Raw genomic sequence first — 22,879 nt, 5'->3', positions numbered from 1 at the left:
ATGCTCTGGAGTGAACTTGACCTTCACGCCTCCATGTCCCAGTCCTCAAAGCCTCCTCAAAAGTGAGTGTTTCAGGAGGGAGTAGTCCTCCACAACCCACTGCAAACTCACATAATGACTCTATTTCACTATGAAATGCAAGTCCAACCCTTTTGAGGCATTGGATTTGCTGTTTCCCTAAATAAATCACACTACAGAAACAAAATGGGTTGCTGAAAAAGAACAACTTACAGCGCAATCAAGGTATATTTTCCATAAGCATGTATGCTCTGTGGGATTTGAACCCATGACCTTGGCGTTTACTGCAACAGTTGAGCTATAGTAAATGCACAGAGAACAGATGGGGTTGAATGCTTGTTAATTTCAGCTTTACCACTGACAAAAATAATGAAATTCTCAGCACCACAATATGTTTTCACCTTTTCATCTGAAAGAGTTTGTCCTCCCCATGGCTCTTGGCTTGTATTTCAATCAGGTCGGTTTTCCTTAATGATCGTATAACACACAGTGGACTCAATTTGGATTAGCTATGCCCTTAAATGTTAAACTCTGAAGACAGAGAGAAAAACGCTTTGCAAAAGCACAGCAAACTCCTTGCGAGGGGGGTCCATTGGGAAGGGAAGTCCCTGTGGACAGACAGCCAGAAAAAAGGAAACTTTAATAGACCTCATTGGAAGGTGTTGGGAACTCATTCTGTGGACTGGGAATTGATGCTTGAGTGAAAGTTAATTTACCAAAGTATGACATCAAGCAACATCCTTCAGAGTTTAAACTAGGCCTGTCAATCGACTTGTTAATTGAATTCATTGCATGATATGCCGTTTAATTAATCATTTTCAAATTGATTGCATTTATCAATATTAGCTAATAAAATCTCCCAAATGAAGATAAGGCATTCATTAAAAATGATTTTTATGTAATTAATTGTACTAAATTCAATTGACAGTTCTAATTTGAAATCAAATGCTTACTCTAGAGTAACTCTTGACCTTTCACCATCTGGTGCATTTCTAGCTGTGTTGGTTAGTTATGTTCTTTGGATAAAAAGATGTACCAAATACTCTCAAAAAAGAAGCACCAAAGATGTAAATACTCTTGTGTACCTGAAGAACTGGATAAATATGGCCTGTCTGCCACATTTTGCTTTATTTGGTTTGTTACCTTGCTACATTATTTTTCAAACCCTTATAGCATTCATCTTGTTTCTTAATCATCTCCTGCTGAGTCCAGCCCGGGTATTACTCTCCATGTCAGAGTAATGGAACACTGCAGCATTCATTTGAAATATCAACTTGTCTTTTTGTCAGGGGGGATGGCAGCCCTCGTTCTCTCAGCCTCTCTGATGTTGAAAGCCCTGTTAATGGTATTCTGAACCACAGAAACATGGACACCAGTGTCTCTCAAATGTCAATTAGTTTTCTTTGGGTTCCCCCAAAAAAGTGCTAAGAAGTGGTGGTGACACAGGTGAAAAGTTAATAGTTCTACAGTAAATTATTCATGTCATCTTGTGCATTCATCAGATCACAGCTATGGCCTCTATAGTGAGACATTGAGTTAAGAGACAGGGAGCAACAAATTTGTTGCAATCTGTTTTGCTTCCATGATGTGATACATTTCAGATATAGATAGATAGATAGATAGATAGATAGTATCACAGGTTCCAAAAAACATTAAGCAGCACAACTGTTTCCAACAATGATAATAAATCAGAATTAGAACGTTATATTCATATTAGAATGATTTTTGAAGGATCATGTGACACTGATGGCTGATGAAAATTCAGCTTTGCATTAAGCTTTGCATTATTTGCAACTTATATTAAAATAGAAAACAATTATTTTAAATTGTAATAATGTTTCACACTATTAGTGTTTTTCTGTATTTTTTTATCAAATAAATGCAGCCTTGATAAGCATAAGGCACTTTCAAAAACATTTAAAATCGTACTAATCCCAAACTTTTGAACGGCAGAGTATAAACCAAATTGAGGCAAAACTAATTGCATTTTGATGAAACATTACAAACACAAATTAAGACCAAAATAAACAGATCCATTTTGATTTCATGTTGAGTTCAAGTAGCCTAATTCAAGAAAATCAAAATCAAAAATCAACATAGTATCCGGATAGTCGAAAAGCACAGCAAAGCTTAAAAAAAAAACTCTCCCTCCATTATGAACAAATCGGGCAGCTATGCTTTTAAAAACATCCTTATCTGTTCTTGATTTTAAACAGTTAAGTGAGAGTGAGAGGAAAACATTAAGCGAATCAGCTCTGCAAATCTTAAACCTCTAATGACTCTCTAAGGTTTAATTTGCTCATTGATTTCTTTAACAGCCAGACGTGGAGATTGATTGCTAAGGTTCACATGCAGCCTTTTTTTAGATGAAGTTTTTTTCCTGTTGTACTAGTTTAATAACAAGCAGTAGAAAATGTACCCAATCCTTCGAGTAGCCCACTGCTCATCACCTCAATACCCTAGAGAAAAACCCATCCACATCTCAGTGGGAGTACTGCTCTCATCAAATATTTTAGTCCCCAATTAAAAGAATGTGCAGTATTAATGGGTCATATAATTACCTATAAAATGTTGTCTTCTTTCTATATAAAAGCCAGTAGGGAATACAGCTAGCTTGCTTGGTGGCAAAGTCTCTTGTTGGAAGAATTACCACATTCTTATGGGTCTTTATCCATGTCGCTAATGATCTCTGCTGCTAAGGGAAGCAACGTGGTCTCAATACCATCTCTCTGTTCCAATAACTAGTCAGCAGGAGATGGGTGACTGGCCTTTAGCCACAGGATGAAACATATTTACTGCCCCAATAGGACACGATTATATAAAATTGATGACTGTGTAAACTGTTTGGTATGCCCCATTGCTGTTGCACATCTCTTCTTGTTAAAGCATCAACGCAAAGCAGCAGAACAGTGGGAAACTTATTTGTCATGTGTTACTTGCTAATGATACAAGCAAACTTTGAGACGGATGACCCTTATGTTGCCTTTCTCTCATACTTAATTTAGCGTGAAGCCTAAGATGTATTCAGTGTTTGGCTGCTTTGAGCTACATAGATTGTGAATGCTATTTTTAGTCTCCAACACTAGTTAAATCTTTTGAGGGGGTGTACAAGAAACGACAAACTGTTCCGTGCATATGTTAGACGTATCTGATTAGCTCCACTCTGATAAGTGGATCTCACTGATTTCCATTAATTTAAAACACTTTCTCCGCTTCCCACTCGCTTCCATTTTGGCTAAAACCAGGGTACATTAAAAGGTGTAGCGCTAAATGATGGATAATTCCGCTCAAATCCTCTTATTCAATTAGAGGGTCCCCAGTGCATTTTTTTTCTTTTTTTTTTAGATTTCATGTATTACGTCTTAATAGCTTGAAAACACTCAGCACACTCTACAGGACGTTCCCCATCCATCACAATCATGAATCGTTTTCTTTGATGATAAAGATGAGGCTGTGCATAATGGATGTGCGCACCCACTCTGTCAATTGCAAACCTGTGCTCTCTAGGGTGAATGCTAAAACTGACCTCAAATGTGTTCTGTCTGTGTCTCTCCACAGGGCCCTTACTCTGGGAAGGGCGCCTGTCATGTTTTGTTCTCCATGCTTCTGTTCTCCTGCTGCTCAGCAAGGGGGAGCGGATGTGCCCTGTGAGTTGTCGCTGCGAAGGCAAGATTGTTTACTGCGAGTTTGGCGCCTTTCAAGACGTCCCGGAGAACATCTCTGTCGGGTGCCAGGGTCTATCCCTGCGGTACAACAGCCTCCTGTTGTTGCTACCTTACCAGTTTGCTCACCTCAACCAGCTGGTCTGGCTCTACCTGGACCACAGTTCCATCGGCGTAGTGGATAGACTGGCTTTCCAGGGACTTCGTAGGCTAAAGGAACTTATCTTAAGCTCTAACAAGATTGTGCAGTTGCAAAACGGCACCTTTGAGACTGTCCCAAACCTTCGCAACCTTGACCTGTCCTACAACCAGCTGCAGGACTTGATGCCGGGGCATTTTCATGGACTACGCAAGCTTCAGAATCTTCACCTGCGATCAAACAACATCAAAACCATCCCTGTCCGTACTTTTATGGAATGTCGAAGCCTGGAGTTTCTAGATTTGGGTTACAATCGCCTACGGACTATAACTCGTACAACCTTCCTGGGACTGCTCAGGCTGACAGAACTTCACCTTGAGCACAATCAATTTTCCAGGATTAACTTTTTCCTATTTCCACGCCTCTTAAATCTGCAGGCGCTTTATCTGCAATGGAATCGCATACGGACGGTCGTCCAAGGTTCGCCTTGGACTTGGCACACTTTACAGAAATTGGATCTATCAGGCAATGAGATTCAAGTTTTGGATCCTGCTATTTTTAGGTGTTTGCCCAACTTGCATATGCTCAATCTGGAGTCTAACAAGATCAGCAACGTGTCCCAGGAAGTTGTTTCATCATGGATCTCCATTAGCACTATCAACCTGGCAGGAAACATATGGGACTGTAGCTCTAGTATCTGCCCTCTGGTGTCTTGGCTGAGAAACTTCAGGGGAACTAGAGATGCCAGCATTATTTGCAGCACTCCCAAATCCCTTCAGGGAGAAAGAGTCATGGACGCAGTGAGGAACAACTCTATGTGCGAGGAGATATTCACCGTGGAACCGACCACGGAATTAACTCTTCTTTTAACTACTACTACGACAACTCTTTACGTAACAAAGCCACCCACAACCACCACTACAACCCCACGCACCACAACTAGACAGCTTTCTCAAGTTACCCACGTACAAAGACTGACCCCAAAGGTTTTATTCCCTGTTCAGTCCAACAATGAATTCCAACCACCCCTAACGGTAACACCTAGCAGTCTACCCTTCACCCCCGAACCTGAGTTTGAGCATATGACCTTCCACAAGATCATCGCCGGCAGCGTTGCCCTATTTCTCTCGGTGTCTTTAATCCTATTAGTGATTTACGTGTCGTGGCGACGATACCCTAACAGCATGAGGCAACTCCAGCAGCACTCCATTCGACGCAAGCGCAGGAAAAAGACTCCAGAGCCTGAGCACAACATCAACTCTCAACTGCAAGAGTATTATCTAAGCTACAACCATGCCAATGCCGAGACCATGGACTCTTTGGTTAACGGGGCGTGCACCTGCACCATCTCGGGCTCCAGAGAGTGCGAGGTATGACCTACCGCTAAAAAAAAAGGAATTCTCTGCACCAGGGAGTCAGAGGTAAACTTTTTAAGAGCATGACTGCCCGCAAACCTTCTCTCCTTCTTCCTGTCATTCCTTTGAACCACATCTTTGAAATGCTCACATTTAATTGCATGAACAGAGGAATAGTTCACCTAAAAGCAAAAATTCTCTCATTAGTCACTCACCAAGTTATTCCAAACATGTTGTTAATTGTTTTCTGTATAGGAAAAAATCTCTGAAGGAGAAATGTGAAGAATCTTCACACAAAGACTTTTTCATACAACGATAGTTCAGTGACCACATCCAGCAAGCTGTAAAAAGGACAACCCCTTCCCCTCATGAAATTAGCATAACGTAATTTGACTCATGCACTATATTCCAAATCTTCTTAAGCATTAACTTGAGAAGAATACAAGTCGTATGAACTTTTTTGGTTCTCTTTCATTTTTGGAGCTTGACAAACATGGCCACTATGAATTGTCAATGAAAAAGATTAAAACTTAAGAGTCTCCTTTCATGTTCTACAGAACAACTAACAGCATAAATGTTTAGAAAGAGTGAATAACGACAAAATTGTCCATTTTGGCCAGTGCTCGAATTGAGAGTGTTTTTTTTATTTTATTTGATTATACAACCCTTAAGTGCTTTACAACTAGCTCTAAAATTTTCATTTGATGGTCTCCCTCAATTAAACCTAATTCATAGTTAACAATCCTAGCAGAGTAGTGTCATATGTAGTTGCCTTACACAAACAAAGCCTTCATGACGCGAAACAACACTCACAATGATGTTATTGTGAGTCATTATAAGCCTTGCGTTTATCTTCAGACGAGAAGGAACTGAAATAGCGTTCAGTAATTATGTACTTAAATTATGGAGCTTTATTTTACAAAGCATTTTTTTTATTTTTTTTGTCTAGATGCATTTTGCTGCATGACTACATGTCCTTTACAAGTACCAGATGTTGGAAATCAATGTACATATTCATGTTTTCCATCACCTTCAATTATTGCCTAGTCTTTTAACTCCTGCTTGGGGTTGCTACATCGTTCATTTTGATCACATTTTTGTTATAACGGGTCATCACATATTCAGTTTTGACATTTAATGAGCAGGAGTACTCATTTATGCATCTTATTATTTATCTTTATTTCTCGTGTTTGTGTCGAATTGACTCTGGCCTCTATTATCATTTTGGGTGATGCAGAATAATTTAAAGAACCTTAATAAAAGCTTTTACAAACAACCAGATAATGCATGACATTTTGATGGGGAGGATACACGCCTTAATTGTACCCAGTTTGGCTTTCTGTCCCATCCCAAGAGAAAATCACTGCAATAGTAGGTCACATGGGATGAGATGAGATGTGAGGATGCAAGTATCTATCAAATCCTCACTGTATTTTTCAGGCTGAAATATTTTGATTACATTATATTGAAATGGTCACAGCAAGCAGGGGGCAAATTAGGCTTATCAATTTAACATGCTTATTTAGTGTGAATAATTATTTTAAAATGTGATGCAATTTATCATGCCCTTTAATATTTATGTAAACTCCATAATAAGGCATTTTCTAACAATCCTGGAAATTCAAGCATAAAGTATCAAGCATTCATGTTTTTTTTGTTTTTTGTTTTTTTGAGTCTGCTTAAAAACACTGCAAAACAGAATGAAACCAAATGTAGATGCGAAATACAATACAACAGCCAAATGTGTACAAAGACCAATAAATAAACAAACAAAATAAGTCAGTGCAAATGAATGTATCCTACATAAAAAGCTATGAAGACTCCATTGTAAAATTAATTGAACTTTAGGTCAGTTATATCCTTTATTTCCATATAACTGAACATCAGTATACATGCATTTAACAATATATAGACTTCTAAAGCTACTTTTTGTCTATTAAATGCTTTGAAGTGCAAATTTTAATTTGATAACTTCTCAACAGATTTTTGCAATCAATTCGGATTAATTTGACAGATTAAAAATGGGCATAAAAATTGATTCACAACCATAATAAAATGTAACTAACCACATAATCATGCACAGTTAGTGCAGAGCAATAAACAGACTTATTAAAAGGAAGGAGAAAAAAACTTCCCATCCAATCACAATTTCATCTGTATATTACATTATAGCCAAATTACACAGATGCCAATATGGGAATATGCATGAATACACATACACAAAACTACACAAGGTAAATGTCTGCTGAAAGAATAAAACCATTGCATTTAAAAAAAGACATTTACACTAACCAAAACAGTAAATCGTCCTATTCCTATCCTATTCTTGATGTCCAATGCAGCTGAGAGCCACTGCCTTAACTCGTGTCACCATAATGATGAAAGTGACGCTACTGGCTTGTCTCCAATTGCTGATGTGTGACATTCAGAGAATGTCACATTTTACTGTGCTTGATAGTTTCATAAAGATGTCAATCATTTCCCCACCAGTCTTGAAAGCTCCCAAATTATAGAAATATACAGTGTGGCATATGCTCATATGCATCCTGCTGAAGGCATTTAGAGCGTATATTACCCCTCAGGGACCAATAAACTACGTGATTCATCTCTCCATCCACCCATACAAAAAAAAAAAGGTCTAAAACACGTGGGTTTTTTTTGCTTTTTTTAGGAGGCTGTATTTAGGTTTTTTAGGATCAGTACTGTAATTGTTCTGAAACTGATTTGTAACACCATCCACAGAATAAATTTTGCGGTTGCATAAACATCATATTCACATGCTGTTCATGTGCTAATTTTTCAGTCGATCTCCCGTACAGTTGACAGTTCCCAATTCAAAACCAGCTGTCGTTGTTTCATGTTTTGATTCATTAGGACAACCTGGTGGAATATGCATCTTGAATTTGAAAGGCATAAACACTGTTTGTCAAGCTCTGCTTTAACCTGTACTTCGGTAGAGTGACTAACTTTTTCAATCTTCTGGTGACCCTAATAATCGAGATTGTTTTCCTAGTCTGTCAATGGCACTTCCACCTCGGCTTCACACTTCTAATCTCAGCATGATATTGCTTCTTTTTTATTTGTTATCCCTGCTGAAGGTTCCTAAGTGGATACTTGCTTGTTTACTTCTGCTTCTGATAAGGATACTTTGCCTCCAGAACCATAAAGTAAAACGCACTTGGAGTTGCAAATTTGACCTCGTTTTTTAGACCAAATGCATATTTCTTCATGGAAAACAGCAGGTCAGATTTCAAGCAAGTTATATATGCAGCAGGTTGTCACAACATGACTTTTCTAGAACAAATCTCAGTTTTTCACTGAGTGAATCTCACAAAGCCAGTAAAGAACATGTCAGAGTCATAAAAAATAAGGAATCTTATATTGCATAAAAAAAAATTAAAGGCAGGGTATGTGATTTTTCAAAAACACTTTAGAAAACATTTGAAATTTGTGTCAGCACGTCATAAATAAAACCCGGCAGCAGTTTCCTTGCCGCGCCGCTCACGTCCGTAGACATGGTGTAACATTGGTTTTGCTTTGATTCACAGAACTAATCGTTGCCTGGGTTGCGTACGTATATGTGGGGCGGAGCTATCAAAATAGGGGCAAGACCCTTTTGGGGTAGGGGCGTGTTTGTTTTGGTGATTTCAAATATCAACATTGGCTACCGGAAATCGCTTACTCTGCCTTTAAGCACATTTTATAACCATTTGCATTGTGAACTTTATTTGATTTTTTTTTTTAATTAAAGGCAGTACAAAAATGTGCATAAACTCAGAACCCACAAATAAAATGTAATAATTAAGAATTTTCTTCGTGCAAAATAAAATTTCTCTCTTTATGTATATTTTCAATTTAAAATACTGGCAAATATTGATCAAAACTAGGAATCTTTGTGAACAGGCCTATTTTGATTGTGATTGTGGCTCATGCTGATCATTTAGGCAACAACAGTATATGTTAAGTGATAACTCCATCACTTCCTGCAACAAAACAGGCCTAACAATATTTGTTCTACATTTGGACTTTAAATTAAAATGCACGCAGCTCTTCCCAGGAGTAAGCCAAGGACGGTGTTTACACAGGCATCACGTTTATTAGCAATCTTAAAACAACAGGCTAAATGGATGAGATAAATAGGCAAACTGTATTAATAGACAGCAGTTGGCACATTTTTCAGAGCCTGCAGCATTTTCTGAGGGAGAAAGCAATGCGTGTTTTGTGTCAGGAGCCTGCAGACTGACAGATCAGAGCAAAGATGCTAATATTACTTGAATGTGCATTACATGGGAAATGGATTCCACTACAGGGTGAAGGGATTTGTTTCATGAGCTGTGAATAATCAAATCAGATAGATCAATGCAAATTAAAAAAGTGTTTCTGTATCATATATCATATTTTAAAAGTAATTACTGTAAAAATCTGCAGTCGGGTTAGGTGACTCATCTCTGTCATATAAAATGTGTAGCATTCTGAGGAATATTAAGTGTCTTCACATAAGAAAGTCAACCTGCGTGTTGTCATATCCCGAAGAAGCCATTCATATCACCTCAGAATATTGCGTATCATATGTGTGAGAAGAATAAAACATTACAGATGACCCTACACTGTGCTTCCATCCTCCCTCTTGAGTCTCACACTCTTTCTGAGAGTTTTACAATCCTTGTATTTACTTGGATCAAAAGCAACGTTAAAGTCAATATGAAATCCAACCTGACTCCACTGAATGTTATAAAATCTAATATGATTTTTTTTTTAAGTTAAGGCTGCATTTATATGATCAAAAATACAGTAAAAACTGTGAACATATTGTTACAACTTAAAAATAACTGTTTTCTATTTGAATATATTTAAAAAAAATAACTTAATCCTGTGATCATTACTCCAGTCTTCAGTGTCACATGATCCTTCAGAAATCATTCTAATATGCTGATTTGCTGCTCAAGAAACATTTCTTCTCATTATTAATGTTGAAAAAATTTTGCTGCTTATTTTTATTTATTTTTTGAAACCGTGATACTTTTTTTCAGGATTCTTTGATGAATATAAAGTTCAAAAGAACAGCATTTTATTTGAAATAGAACATTTTTGCAAAAATTTATTTATTTATTTATTTATTTAAGTAGGCCTATTTACTGTCACTGTGATCAATTCAATGCATCCTTGCTGAATAAAAGTCATCACAGTCATCAGCAAAATCAACTAACATGCGTCTGATGTCATCAAGCATTCTTAATTTTTCAACCCCTCCTCCATCTGTCATATATTGTAGGGACACTTTCAACTTCTTCACCATCAAATTCCACCTATTCCCATTTAGACCTGTCTTTTTCATATTAGAGGTTATTCTGTCCAGGAACCACAAACTTAGGAAGAGACTAACTGTCTGACTGTAAAAACTACAAACCACAGTTCATTTTGTTTATACGTGCTGATTAGGGGTGTTTTATCTGAAATAGTTCACACCACAATAATAGACCAATCATTTAAAGACTGTAATTGCACAGCAGTGCCAGGCTGTGATTCCTTATAAAGAAAGCACAGAAATTTGCAGAACTGTATGCAGACTTTGCTATTAGAATTCGTATCTGTCTAAAAGTAGTAAGAGGTGATTATTTCACAGACATAACCCAGAAAAACAGCAGTTCCGCTTTGTGGATATCTAGTTCACATGCCAACAACTGTCTCAAATAAAACTTAAAGCATCTTTGAAATGTTTGATGCAACTTATCTGGAAAACTTTATCAATATTTGTTCATTGAATCAGACAACTTTTTCTTTCAGAGGAACTGCACTGAGAAAAAAAAAAGACTGTCATACTTGTACTTTTGTCTTGTTTTCTTGTACAACATCTAAACATAACTACAGAAAATAAAAATAAAATAATGTAGCCTACTTGAAAAGCAAAATGATTTGCCCCCAAAAAATGAAAATCAAGTCATCATTTATTCACCCTAATTGTTCTATTGTAGCGCGCCTCCCATCCAATAAATCACAATAAGCTTTGTGCTTTTGTTACTTTTGATATGAAACAAAGTCTCAGATTTCAAATTCTTACCATTTTATTAAAATATTCAAACAATAAATAACGTTTTGGTGCTGTTTAATGTGGAGTGAGAGATCACCACTTTAATGCCAGTTACAGCACGAAATAAACATGAATGAGCATCCAAAGGTGTGTTAAAAGAAAGAGTACAACTGACCGAAATCCATATCCTGTCTCATGCAATCGTTCAAACAGTATTTCAACCGTGGAAAGACGTCAATATACCAGCTTGTAAACAATGTCACATAACGTCATTTACTTAAAAAAAAAAAACATAATCGGTGACCATAAACTCGCTAGAAAAATTAACTCTAGAGAGGAGCATTTTGCTAAATATATGCACCATATAACATATTCATTATAATTTTTACTGTTCTTCAATACTTAATTTATGTTTGAATATATCTGTCAAGTTTTTATTACAGCCACCATTTAAAAGTTTATATTTCAAAAAAAAATAAAATAAAATTTGGACTTGAAATATAGGTAAGTATTATAACTTTACTATTATGAACAATGAATTGAGTGTAATTTAAGTGTTTGTATACAAATCAGTTAATTTTAACCATCAATATTATAGTAATGTAGTACCAACTGACTCTCATGTATATTTTACAAAATTAGCTGAAAGATTTTTTTCCTTGAGAAAATTTGCCATGTATTTACCTGATATAGGCTGTATCCCAAAAAATATATATAGAATCGAAATTTTATCACAAGCTTGTGAATCCAAACCAAAACGAATTGTGAAATGTGTGGCAATACGCAGCCCTGGATAGTGATCAGCATCAAGCTTTTAAAAAAGAAGCAAAAAGTATCACAGAATGGTCCCATGTGCCATAAATTTGTTCTGGGTGTATGGGTATGATGAAAAACAAACTGAAATTTAATGTATTACTTAACGAAAATTCTGACCTTGAACGTTGGTCTCTGTGAATGACTGTGCATTCACAAGACTCTATTATCGCCACAGTTCACTCCGACCTGCCCAGGAAAAGCACACAAGCTGTGATAAATCAATATTAATAAAAAAGCGACTTGAAATACAATGCCTATAAATCCCAAAAAGTATCCAGGTACTTTCTTCCCTAATAAGTTGATTATCTCCGGACCGGAACTCCAGTTGACAGTCAGAATGACAGTTGACAGATGAACATGATAACTTCTTGTGGCGACAAACACAATGTGATCACAAAGTAAATGGGTTTTATTTTGTGTCGCATTTTATTCATCTTGGTTTTTCACAACTTGTGTGCTTTTGTGCGCTAATAGAGTCTCATGAACGTGCAGTCACACAGAGACCAACAGCCAAGGTCAGGATTTTCATTAAATAATACATTAAATTTCAGGTTGTTTTTCACCAAACTCTATCATCTACAGTACACCCATAACACTTGAAATATACAACACGTGTTGCATGGAACCATTCTGTGACAATTTTGCAATTTTTACTTTTGCATCAATGCTTGATGCCAGGGTTGCCAGGTCTATGAAACAAACCTAGCCCAATTGCTATTCAAAACGAACCCAATCGTGTGTTTTTTCTCTGTGGTTTTTCCCATGGTTAAAATTCCGGGGTGGGGTGGGATCCTGCGGACAAAAAAAAATCAGCGGCAACAGTGTAAAAGTAGCCCAATTCCTCAGTAAAAAAAAGCAGACTTGGCAACACTGCTTGACGCTGATCGCCATCCACTGCCATTGAATATAGACCAGCGAATTTATAAAACTGAACATTTTATAAAAGAATCTCTTTTTGTGGTCTGAAAAGAAGTGCATATGGCATTAGAATAACACCAGGTGAGTAAATTATTATTTCATATTCATTTTTGGGTGAACTATCCCATTGAGATATTTGTTTTCTGAAAAATTTATCAAAATTAAGCAAATTTCTTGTTTTCCCTTTGTTATTGTTGTTGTTATTTTCTTGTTTTAAGCATAAACTCACTTAATTCTGATACATTAACATCTAAAGTAATTTTGCTTCTCAGTGCATCTTTATTCAAGATATTCAAGAATGTTTAGATATTTGTACTTGAAAACAAGATCAAAGATTGTCATTTTTTGCAGTGTGGTGCACCTCATGCTCAACCAAACAGGAGTGTTTTTGTTATTTACCCACTGTACAGTATCTCTCGCTTCTCTTGTCCTACTGACATAATGCAACTATTTCTGTTTTTCCTCCTCCAGTTTCCTCCATCAGTTAAAGATAGACACTTAATGCCCTGACGGCTGAAAGCAGCTGTCTTCTCGAGCTGTGGCATATGCGCATATGCATGCACACGCACACACACACACACACTCACAGTGTGACAGCAGAGGTGTAGAGCTGAAGGAACGCTTGAGCTCAGGGGGTCAGAGGAAGTCCTCCCTTTATTAGAGAAATCCATTGGCACAATCGCTTCATTACTGCCCTTGCAGACTCCTCTCTTTCTCTCAGCGCTCTTTAAGGACTGAGAGAGGAAATTAAAGTGAGCAGAGAAGCATAGAGCAGAATCCAACTTGGATTAAAGGTGCAGATTAAAAACAAACTGTGCTGCAGGATGTTAAGGCTATTTATATCACACCGCGATGAGACTTCATAAAAGAAAGGAAGAATTTGCCTGAACCTTTGACCCAGTGGCTAATTAAACAGAAAGGTAATTCTCGTATTTGCAGCTCTTCTCTTTTAGTTATATTTCTTCTGTTAAACACAAATGAAAAACTTGTTTCTGAATGTCTGATATGCTCTTTTCCATTCAATAAAAGAGACTGGGGTTGGATGCTAATCAGAAAAAGGCTAAAAAAAAAACCACACCATAAAGCCATTTAAATTGGCAAAACACTATATTTCAAGTCATTTGAAGTCTTATAACAGCTTGGTGAGGCTTCCCTGGTGCTTTCACTGTCATTTTGGAGTTCAGCAGGCCTAAAGTGTCTATATTCACTTTAATTGCATGAAAAAGCCAAGTTAGGACAAAGTGCTTTTGGTGTTCCACAGACTAAATAAGGATTTTATGACCAAATATTAGCTGAACTACTTATGCAGAGCTAAAACACATCGCCCAGTTGGCCTAGGACAAAACCTACCAAAATGTGCAGTATATAAGAGTACTGTGAAACACCAGATGTTGAGAAAACTCACAAACTTGAGGTATCAACTTAAATTGAGCCTGTGCTTCCATCAAATAATACAGGAAGTTCTATAAACTCAATTATAACAATAGTGTTCTTTACTTGGGAATTTTAAGTTAAGCATTACGACTACGTAATAATGATGTAGAACTAGTTTGTCCACCTTGTGTATCAGTTTGTTGAGTAATAAAAAAAATAATAAATTTAGATTTATACTCATTACAATAGGAGAAACTAAACCAAAGAGAACACTAATCACTTTAACAGTGACTTGAAAAATAATATAATCAAATATAAAATATAATCAAAAACACAACAGAGCGATAAAACAGCTATTAATTCCGAATAATAAATATACATCATCGTAAGTGGCCATGCATTGACCAAAAAAACAAACTATTCAAGTGCATCTTCAGTGATCAAACTGAGCATGCTCAGAAGCATATTAGTTGGACCCTCACCACCAAACTTGACAAAGTTCTTGTCATTGAATATTTTAGGTTGTTCATACTCAATGGCCTAAAAATTGACTATGTATTGACAGTGAGTAAATGTTGACATATTTTAATTTTTGGCTGAACTATCCCTTTAAAAGTGGCCGACAATGCCAAAATCTTACAATTGACAACATATTTTTGCCTGTAGTTTTTGCCTAACATGTTCTTGCCTAAAACATGCAACGTTACATACTGTATTAAACTCTTACTCACTATTAATGGTCAGTATGCACTGAATACTGCACAGTATGCAGCATGCTAGTATTCCCTTCCACACATAGCCAGCTTCCAAATCCAAGCAGCATTGAAGAAACAGAATCAGTGTCTAATCAGCAAGTAAAAGGGGAGTCTTTCCTGCAGAGAGCTATGAATATACATCTTAAAAAGGTCAAAATTCTCTCAGTTATCAGCATGCCTGCAATTGTGGAACTTATTTAACTTGATTTTGGTTATTCACAACTAACAAGCTGTTCCACATATTGCCCTCTTCCATAATGTACAAAGGGGCACTTAAAAGCACAGTTATACTTTTTTTTTAAAATCTCCTCTCTGAGAATGTCACAGGAACCTGAAGATATCGCCATCCCTCCCTGCAGATGCTTGTCTTTTTTTTACTGCAATCACCAACATTTGACACATAAAAGTCGCTCTCCTAGTAATAGAGACAATTATACAGATCCAAACCCCTACGGTCCCTCTGGGTGTGCATTTGCATACTGCCGTCACAGCCGTCAAAAAGGAAATTGTTGCATGACCTACATGCTCAGTTCACTCCGCAGTTTTCCCCATTTCCATGTTACCTGATGGGAGTATGAGTGAATACTGTGGGTGGGTTCAGCAGGCCTAAAGTGTCTATATTCACTTTAATTGCATGAAAAAGCCAAGTTAGGACAAAGTGCTTTTGGTGTTCCACAGACTAAATAAGGATTTTATGACCAAATATTAGCTGAACTACTTATGCAGAGCTAAAACACATCGCCCAGTTGGCCTAGGACAAAACCTACCAAAATGTGCAGTATATAAGAGTACTGTGAAACACCAGATGTTGAGAAAACTCACAAACTTGAGGTATCAACTTAAATTGAGCCTGTGCTTCCATCAAATAATACAGGAAGTTCTATAAACTCAATTATAACAATAGTGTTCTTTACTTGGGAATTTTAAGTTAAGCATTACGACTACGTAATAATGATGTAGAACTAGTTTGTCCACCTTGTGTATCAGTTTGTTGAGTAATAAAAAAAAATAATAAATTTAGATTTATACTCATTACAATAGGAGAAACTAAACCAAAGAGAACACTAATCACTTTAACAGTGACTTGAAAAATAATATAATCAAATATAAAATATAATCAAAAACACAACAGAGCGATAAAACAGCTATTAATTCCGAATAATAAATATACATCATCGTAAGTGGCCATGCATTGACCAAAAAAACAAACTATTCAAGTGCATCTTCAGTGATCAAACTGAGCATGCTCAGAAGCATATTAGTTGGACCCTCACCACCAAACTTGACAAAGTTCTTGTCATTGAATATTTTAGGTTGTTCATACTCAATGGCCTAAAAATTGACTATGTATTGACAGTGAGTAAATGTTGACATATTTTAATTTTTGGCTGAACTATCCCTTTAAAAGTGGCCGACAATGCCAAAATCTTACAATTGACAACATATTTTTGCCTGTAGTTTTTGCCTAACATGTTCTTGCCTAAAACATGCAACGTTACATACTGTATTAAACTCTTACTCACTATTAATGGTCAGTATGCACTGAATACTGCACAGTATGCAGCATGCTAGTATTCCCTTCCACACATAGCCAGCTTCCAAATCCAAGCAGCATTGAAGAAACAGAATCAGTGTCTAATCAGCAAGTAAAAGGGGAGTCTTTCCTGCAGAGAGCTATGAATATACATCTTAAAAAGGTCAAAATTCTCTCAGTTATCAGCATGCCTGCAATTGTGGAACTTATTTAACTTGATTTTGGTTATTCACAACTAACAAGCTGTTCCACATATTGCCCTCTTCCATAATGTACAAAGGGGCACTTAAAAGCACAGTTATACTTTTTTTTTAAATCTCCTCTCTGAGAATGTCACAGGAACCTGAAGATATCGCCATCCCTCCCTGCAGATGCTTGTCTTTTTTTTACTGCAATCACCAACATTTGACACATAAAAGTCGCTCTCCTAGTAATAGAGACAATTATACAGATCCAAACCCCTACGGTCCCTCTGGGTGTGCATTTGCATACTGCCGTCACAGCCGTCAAAAAGGAAATTGTTGCATGACCTACATGCTCAGTTCACTCCGCAGTTTTCCCCATTTCCATGTTACCTGATGGGAGTATGAGTGAATACTGTGGGTGGGTGTGTAAACGTCGTGTACACATATACGCAATCACCTCTGGGATCTGATTCAAATTGGAATAATGTAAAAATAAACTAGGTACAAATGAGGTCTGATTGCACTTGCATTTTTTTCTTGCCACATTCTGTTATTGGAATTCCTCTGCCATTCCTTCCCAAAGGAAAGTAAAGGAATTTCAACTGTTACACATCTCTTTACATGTTCTACATCTGGCAGGCTCTATAGACCTTAAAAGCACCCTAGAAGTAGTCCAGATTAGTCATATGTCTCCATCCTTGAATCCGGGCATAAACACAGGCTTGATGAAAGTTTTAGAGGGAAGATTATAAGTGTTTTCTTTGCACAAGCTATCATTTGACTTCATAAGACTTGGAATATAGTGCAAGAAAGTAAATGAAGAGCATTAGCATGAAAGAGCCATACTGTATATATTTTTTTATTTTCTATGTCCAAATTGAGCATTATGAACTGTCATTGTGTAGCAAAGAACTGCGTGAAGATTCTTCAAAAATTTATTTTGCATTGGATCATCCATGCAAAACATACAGTTTTAAAATTACATCAGCAAACAATGTCAGAATTACAATTTTTGGGTGAAATATTCCTTTACACTCATGAAGCCTATTGGGAGATACAGAGCGACAACTGATATTTATATGCATTTTTAATGCAAGTACTGTAATCTGCTACACTGTTATAAAGTGGTCATATAAATATCACTAACTGCACCCAATTGCATAGTGTTGCTCAGTTTGGACGTTTGAATGAAATTAAGGTGTTTTATTTACTCAAGTATGAGCTCAGTATACTCCGATATCATACTATAGAAGCCATAAAATGGCCTGATGTATCAAATATGATACTCAACAAAAACACATATCTCAGATTTTCTCCTATGCAACAATAGCTGCGTTTCCATCCACCTATTTTTATGCGCATATTGGAATATCGCATTAAAAAACGCTGGATGGAAACGCCAAGATGCGCATAAATTCTAAAAATGCGCATAAAAAACTTATGCGCACATTTGAGTAGGATCAACTTTTTATCCGATAAGAAAAAATGTGCATAAATTACGATGAAAACACATTTACCAAATAAATTTCTCAATGCGCGTTGAAAAAGTCATGTGACTTTGCACTATGAACCTATTTTTATGCGCATATTGGAATATCGCATTAAAAAACGCTGGATGGAAACGCCAAGATGCGCATAAATTCTAAAAATGCGCATAAAAAACTTATGCGCACATTTGAGTAGGATCAACTTTTTATCCGATAAGAAAAAGATGAAAACACATTTACCAAATAAATTTCTCCCACGACTACGTTCCCAAACAGCAGCATCCATCTCCGAAATCATTGACAGCATTATTGTGTTACGTCTGCTCGCTCTGAGGTGCAATTTATATTATATATGAAAATTAGTATATTCAGTGGTTTCTCCTATCTTCTTAGTGATATTTAGTGCCACAGTTTACAAGGAAGTGACAATTTTGTTCTCTTTGACTCGTTGGATGGAAACTGTGCTTTATTCGCATATGTTTTATGCGATATTCCAGTTTTGCGCATACGTTTAATTCGAATCTTTGGATGAAACATAGCTATTGAGATTAAAATAGAGAGCAAATGAAGATGTTTGCTGAAGTCTCCTGTTTAGATTTTACTTGATTTTTCCCCGTCTATGATTAAGTTGCAAGACTATTGTAAGTATAAAGTGCTTTTCTAAAACACTGTGGCAGAAATCTAAACTAAATTTGGCCACAAACAACAACAACAACACAGAATACAAAATCTCTCTCCTCTAGAGTTTCACAACAGATCTCAAAATATGCCTCAAACTGCTCAGATTTTCCTAGAAAAAGTCTGCAGTCAAGTCAGAGATCTCAATATGAGTTCAAATATTTCTCACAAGAGCAAATTATCGAAGCTGCTATCCACATTCAGTAGCTCAATACTGTTACTGTATTTCAACTATTAACTCGTTTATGAGTATTTTTATTTTCCCTAAGGGATTTTAGCAGAAACCTCTGAGGCATGTTGACATATCAAATCACTAATACTTATACATAACAAAATATTCCATAAGACTCCTGAGCTATGAAAGCAATAACCTTTCATTTTTGTGTCTCTCTACTGTTAGATTCACTCCAGCCATCTGCCACATTATATGAAATGTGTTCCAAACCGGTGAAGTGTTGATGTTGATTTTTTTATTTGTCATCCTAACAATTTATGAGGCCCATCAGTTAATTTGTATCACCGCATGACTCATGATTCTATAGTACAGGCGGAGAGGTGGAGTGGCCATCAAGATTTATACGCTTGCACGTTTATGTATCGCAGTGTTTGGCTGGCTTCTCTTAGAGCTGCTGTCCTCTATTCACAATCCACAGCAATTCAGGGCTGATAAATCGAGGCCAAGTTTGCATACAAGCGCACATGTTAGCACGCATGAGTGCAGACATGTGCTGAAAGGGCAGTTAGGCGGTACAGAGGCAGATTTATAATGATCCAGAGATAGCATTATGGTAATACGTGTTATTTTGTACAGAAATGAGCACCTCTGATGGACAGGTTCATTTAGTGTCTCTGAGGAAGACTAATCAATGATAAGGTGAGCGCTATCCATTCTCCATCTGGAAAACTCTATTGCAGGCCTGATGAAGTGCAAATTAAAAAGCCATTAGAGAAGCATCTCCCACCGCGGTGAAAAGAGTCATCTGGTTTGTGGTTATTTGAGATCTGAGTGATTTATTACAATCAAAGAAATCTCAAAACTCAAGATCAAAAGAAAACACAACTGGAGTCAAGGTTTAACAATAAACGCACATACTCTTACACACTGCAATGGTGCTTATAAGAGTGATTAGAGTTTGAATCTGGCTCACAACATTTAGTTCCCCTATTATCCTTCCCATCACGTCCTGTCTTTATAAAAGAGTTAAAAAAACTAACAACAAGCTATAATGACAGCTAGCTAGAATGATGAGTAGATAGCTAGCTAGAACAAAAGCTAACTAGAACAAGAGCAAGAATGATAGTTAGCTAGAGCTATCCCTGATAGCAAACGTACATCACGGAGACTATGAGATCTATATGAGAAATATTTAGGAGATCTATTTGACATCTGCATTTACATCTGCAAGGCGTATTTTTTTAGAGTGTTAGAGTGCTATTTTTTAGAGTGCTAATCTGCAATACGTCTATAGGACGTTTCCTATCAGATGTCAAATAGACGTTTAGAAAATGTCTTTAAGATGTTTATGATTTAGAATGTACTGTATGTAAAACTGACATCTTAAAGATGTCTATCAGATGTTTGTACACAACAGATCCTTTCCAGATGAAGCGATCTTTAACAGACATCTTGCAGACATATGTGTGCTATCTGGGATAGATCAGTAGATAGATAGCTAGAATGATAGCCAGATAAATAACTAGCTAGAACGATAGCTAGAAGGACAGCTAGCTGGAATGATAGCTATATAAATGGCTAGCCAGAACAATATCGATCTAGAATGAGAGCTATAATGACAGCTAGAACAATAGATCAGTAGATAGATAGCTAAAACTATAACTACCTAGAATTACAGCTAGACAAATAGCTAGCTTGAATGATGCCTAGCTAGAACAATAGCTAACTAGAACAAGAATGATAGCTTGTTAGAATATAGGATAGATAGATAGATAGATAGATAGATAGAAAACTGAGACAAAGGACTGGATGTTCCCTTGTGTATGCGTTTTGTGTTTGCATGATGTCAAAGTGACCTTGAATGATTCTTTTAAAGGTTTCATTTGTAATTTCAGTGTTGATTTTTTTTTATAGTACACACTGTTCATTGTTCATTTCTATTAAAAATATAAAGATTTGGTACTAAACTATATCTTGCAATGAGTTTAATACACACACACACACACACAAGAGTATTTAAATGCTTTTTATATTGCACTGTAAGCTTGCAGTGTTAATAGAATGTGATGAGAATGACAGACTGGGCACAGAAGAATTATACAAACACACACACACACACACACACACACAGAGTATTTAAATGCTTTTTATATTGCACTGCAAGCTTGCAGTGTTAATAGAATGTGATGAGAATGACAGACTGGGCACAGAAGAATTATACAAAGACATCTTTCTATTCCCTTTGAAAACATATGCAAACAAACATACAGTACAACCAGTGAGATAAAGGCCTGTTTTGATCTGTTTTTTTTATTATTATTTAATAAGTCAGCAGACTCGCAGTAATACTAACTGGATGTTCATTTGACATCATTAACTCAATAGAGAGTTATGCTGAGAAAAAAAAAAGATTTTGATTCCAATATTTTTTATTACATAGCTCAGTAATATACAAAAAATATAATTAAAAGGACTCTGCATCATTAAATACACTTAAATAGCAATGGCCATTTACATAAAGTGTAAGTTTGCATCTAATGTAAATAGCAACACATTTTTTTCAGACAAAGTGCAAATAGACATGCCATTCACATAGTGTATATTGAAGTGGAAAGCTATTGTACTTAGCATACACTGCCTAAGCAATAGTAGGTGGAGGGGAAAAAAACTTTTTCAATAACTCAAGGTCAGTTATTTGCACTTAGTGTGAATAGATATTGCCTTTTCTAATTTACTTGATCATGTTCTGCTCATTGTGCATTTATGTTTCCTGCCCACAGCCGTTTCTAGTGTAATAATATTAACTAAATAGGCAATTCAAAGTCATGTCCTAGCTATACTCACCTTACAGGAAGTACGCCTTCCTCTCCGTGTTCAGCTTTAACAAACTGAATCCTACTCCGTCCACTTTGCAAGTCATGAAATATGATTTATTCATAAGCTCAATAATTACAACTCTCCGTGGAGCACTGCTATTGAAAGATTAGACCCCTACTGTTTCTGTGTCTTCAGAGAGAATGAATATCATATATTCAACTAACACTGCAAAATAAAAACAGCATGTAAACTCCTCCGTTTGGCACATAATTACGCAAAAAAAAGATTGTTGGCTGGATGAAAGGACATTTTTAAACCAGAGAACAAACTGTATTCACGTTTCTGAGAAGATGCAGAGAATGTAGATGATTTGCAAAATGGCAATGTATGTGCAGCTTCTTTACCAGAAGGGATCATTTTAATTTCATCAGTTTTAAACATGAAGAGCTGTTCACAGCACAGGTTACTCTCGACATTATGGTGAGCGAGTGCGAAATGTGTGTATGCGCATTAAGTGAACCGTTCATCTCACAAACACGCCGTCTAGAAGTTAATTGGAAAATGACATGCTTTTTTAAAAATGTTTCTGGCTGCAGGAAGAAAGATACCGAATATATAGTTGTGACAGTTACTTGATTCTTCAACCGGAGTCAAAGACAGCTTAGCTCGATTAAAAGCAGAGCATTGTTTGCACAAGAAACATCATCTTGGGAACGCTATCAAATTAAACACATTTGAAAGCTAATTTGTTTGGATGCATTAAGTCTGGGTGTAAACAACATGCTTAGTGCATTCCAATTGTGCTGGAAAAGTGCCCGATACAATGCTATATTTGTCATGTAAATCTAATGCATTCTCACTTGTTTTCACAGAATGCATACACGTATCCCAGACCACTACCAGGGGCCTGGATGGGAGACATATCCACAATTCACTGA

General features: G+C 36.5%; 1 protein-coding gene across 1 annotated transcript; it reads left to right on the top strand.

Annotated features, from left to right (window-relative positions):
- On the top strand, nt 1-22,879 carry LOC107714548 (leucine-rich repeat transmembrane neuronal protein 4-like). Its single transcript, XM_016520416.1, has 4 exons — nt 1-62; nt 1,308-1,363; nt 3,577-5,189; nt 22,814-22,879. Exons 1-4 carry the CDS (start codon nt 1-3, stop codon nt 22,877-22,879), a joined length of 1,797 nt encoding a protein of 598 aa, XP_016375902.1.

The sequence above is a fragment of the Sinocyclocheilus rhinocerous genome, unplaced genomic scaffold (assembly GCF_001515625.1).
Source record: "Sinocyclocheilus rhinocerous isolate Xijiao unplaced genomic scaffold, SAMN03320098_v1.1 scaffold990, whole genome shotgun sequence".
Classification (NCBI taxonomy): Eukaryota; Metazoa; Chordata; class Actinopteri; order Cypriniformes; family Cyprinidae; genus Sinocyclocheilus; species Sinocyclocheilus rhinocerous.
This window is presented reverse-complemented; position numbering and strand designations above follow the sequence as displayed.

Coding starts and splice junctions, on each gene's coding strand:
- LOC107714548 (XM_016520416.1), top strand. CDS start 1: ATGCTCTGGAGTGAACTTGACCTTCACGCCTCCATGTCCCAGTCCTCA. Junction 63..1,307: donor TCCTCAAAGCCTCCTCAAAA/GTGAGTGTTTCA, acceptor TCTTTTTGTCAG/GGGGGATGGCAGCCCTCGTT. Junction 1,364..3,576: donor TGTTGAAAGCCCTGTTAATG/GTATTCTGAACC, acceptor GTCTCTCCACAG/GGCCCTTACTCTGGGAAGGG.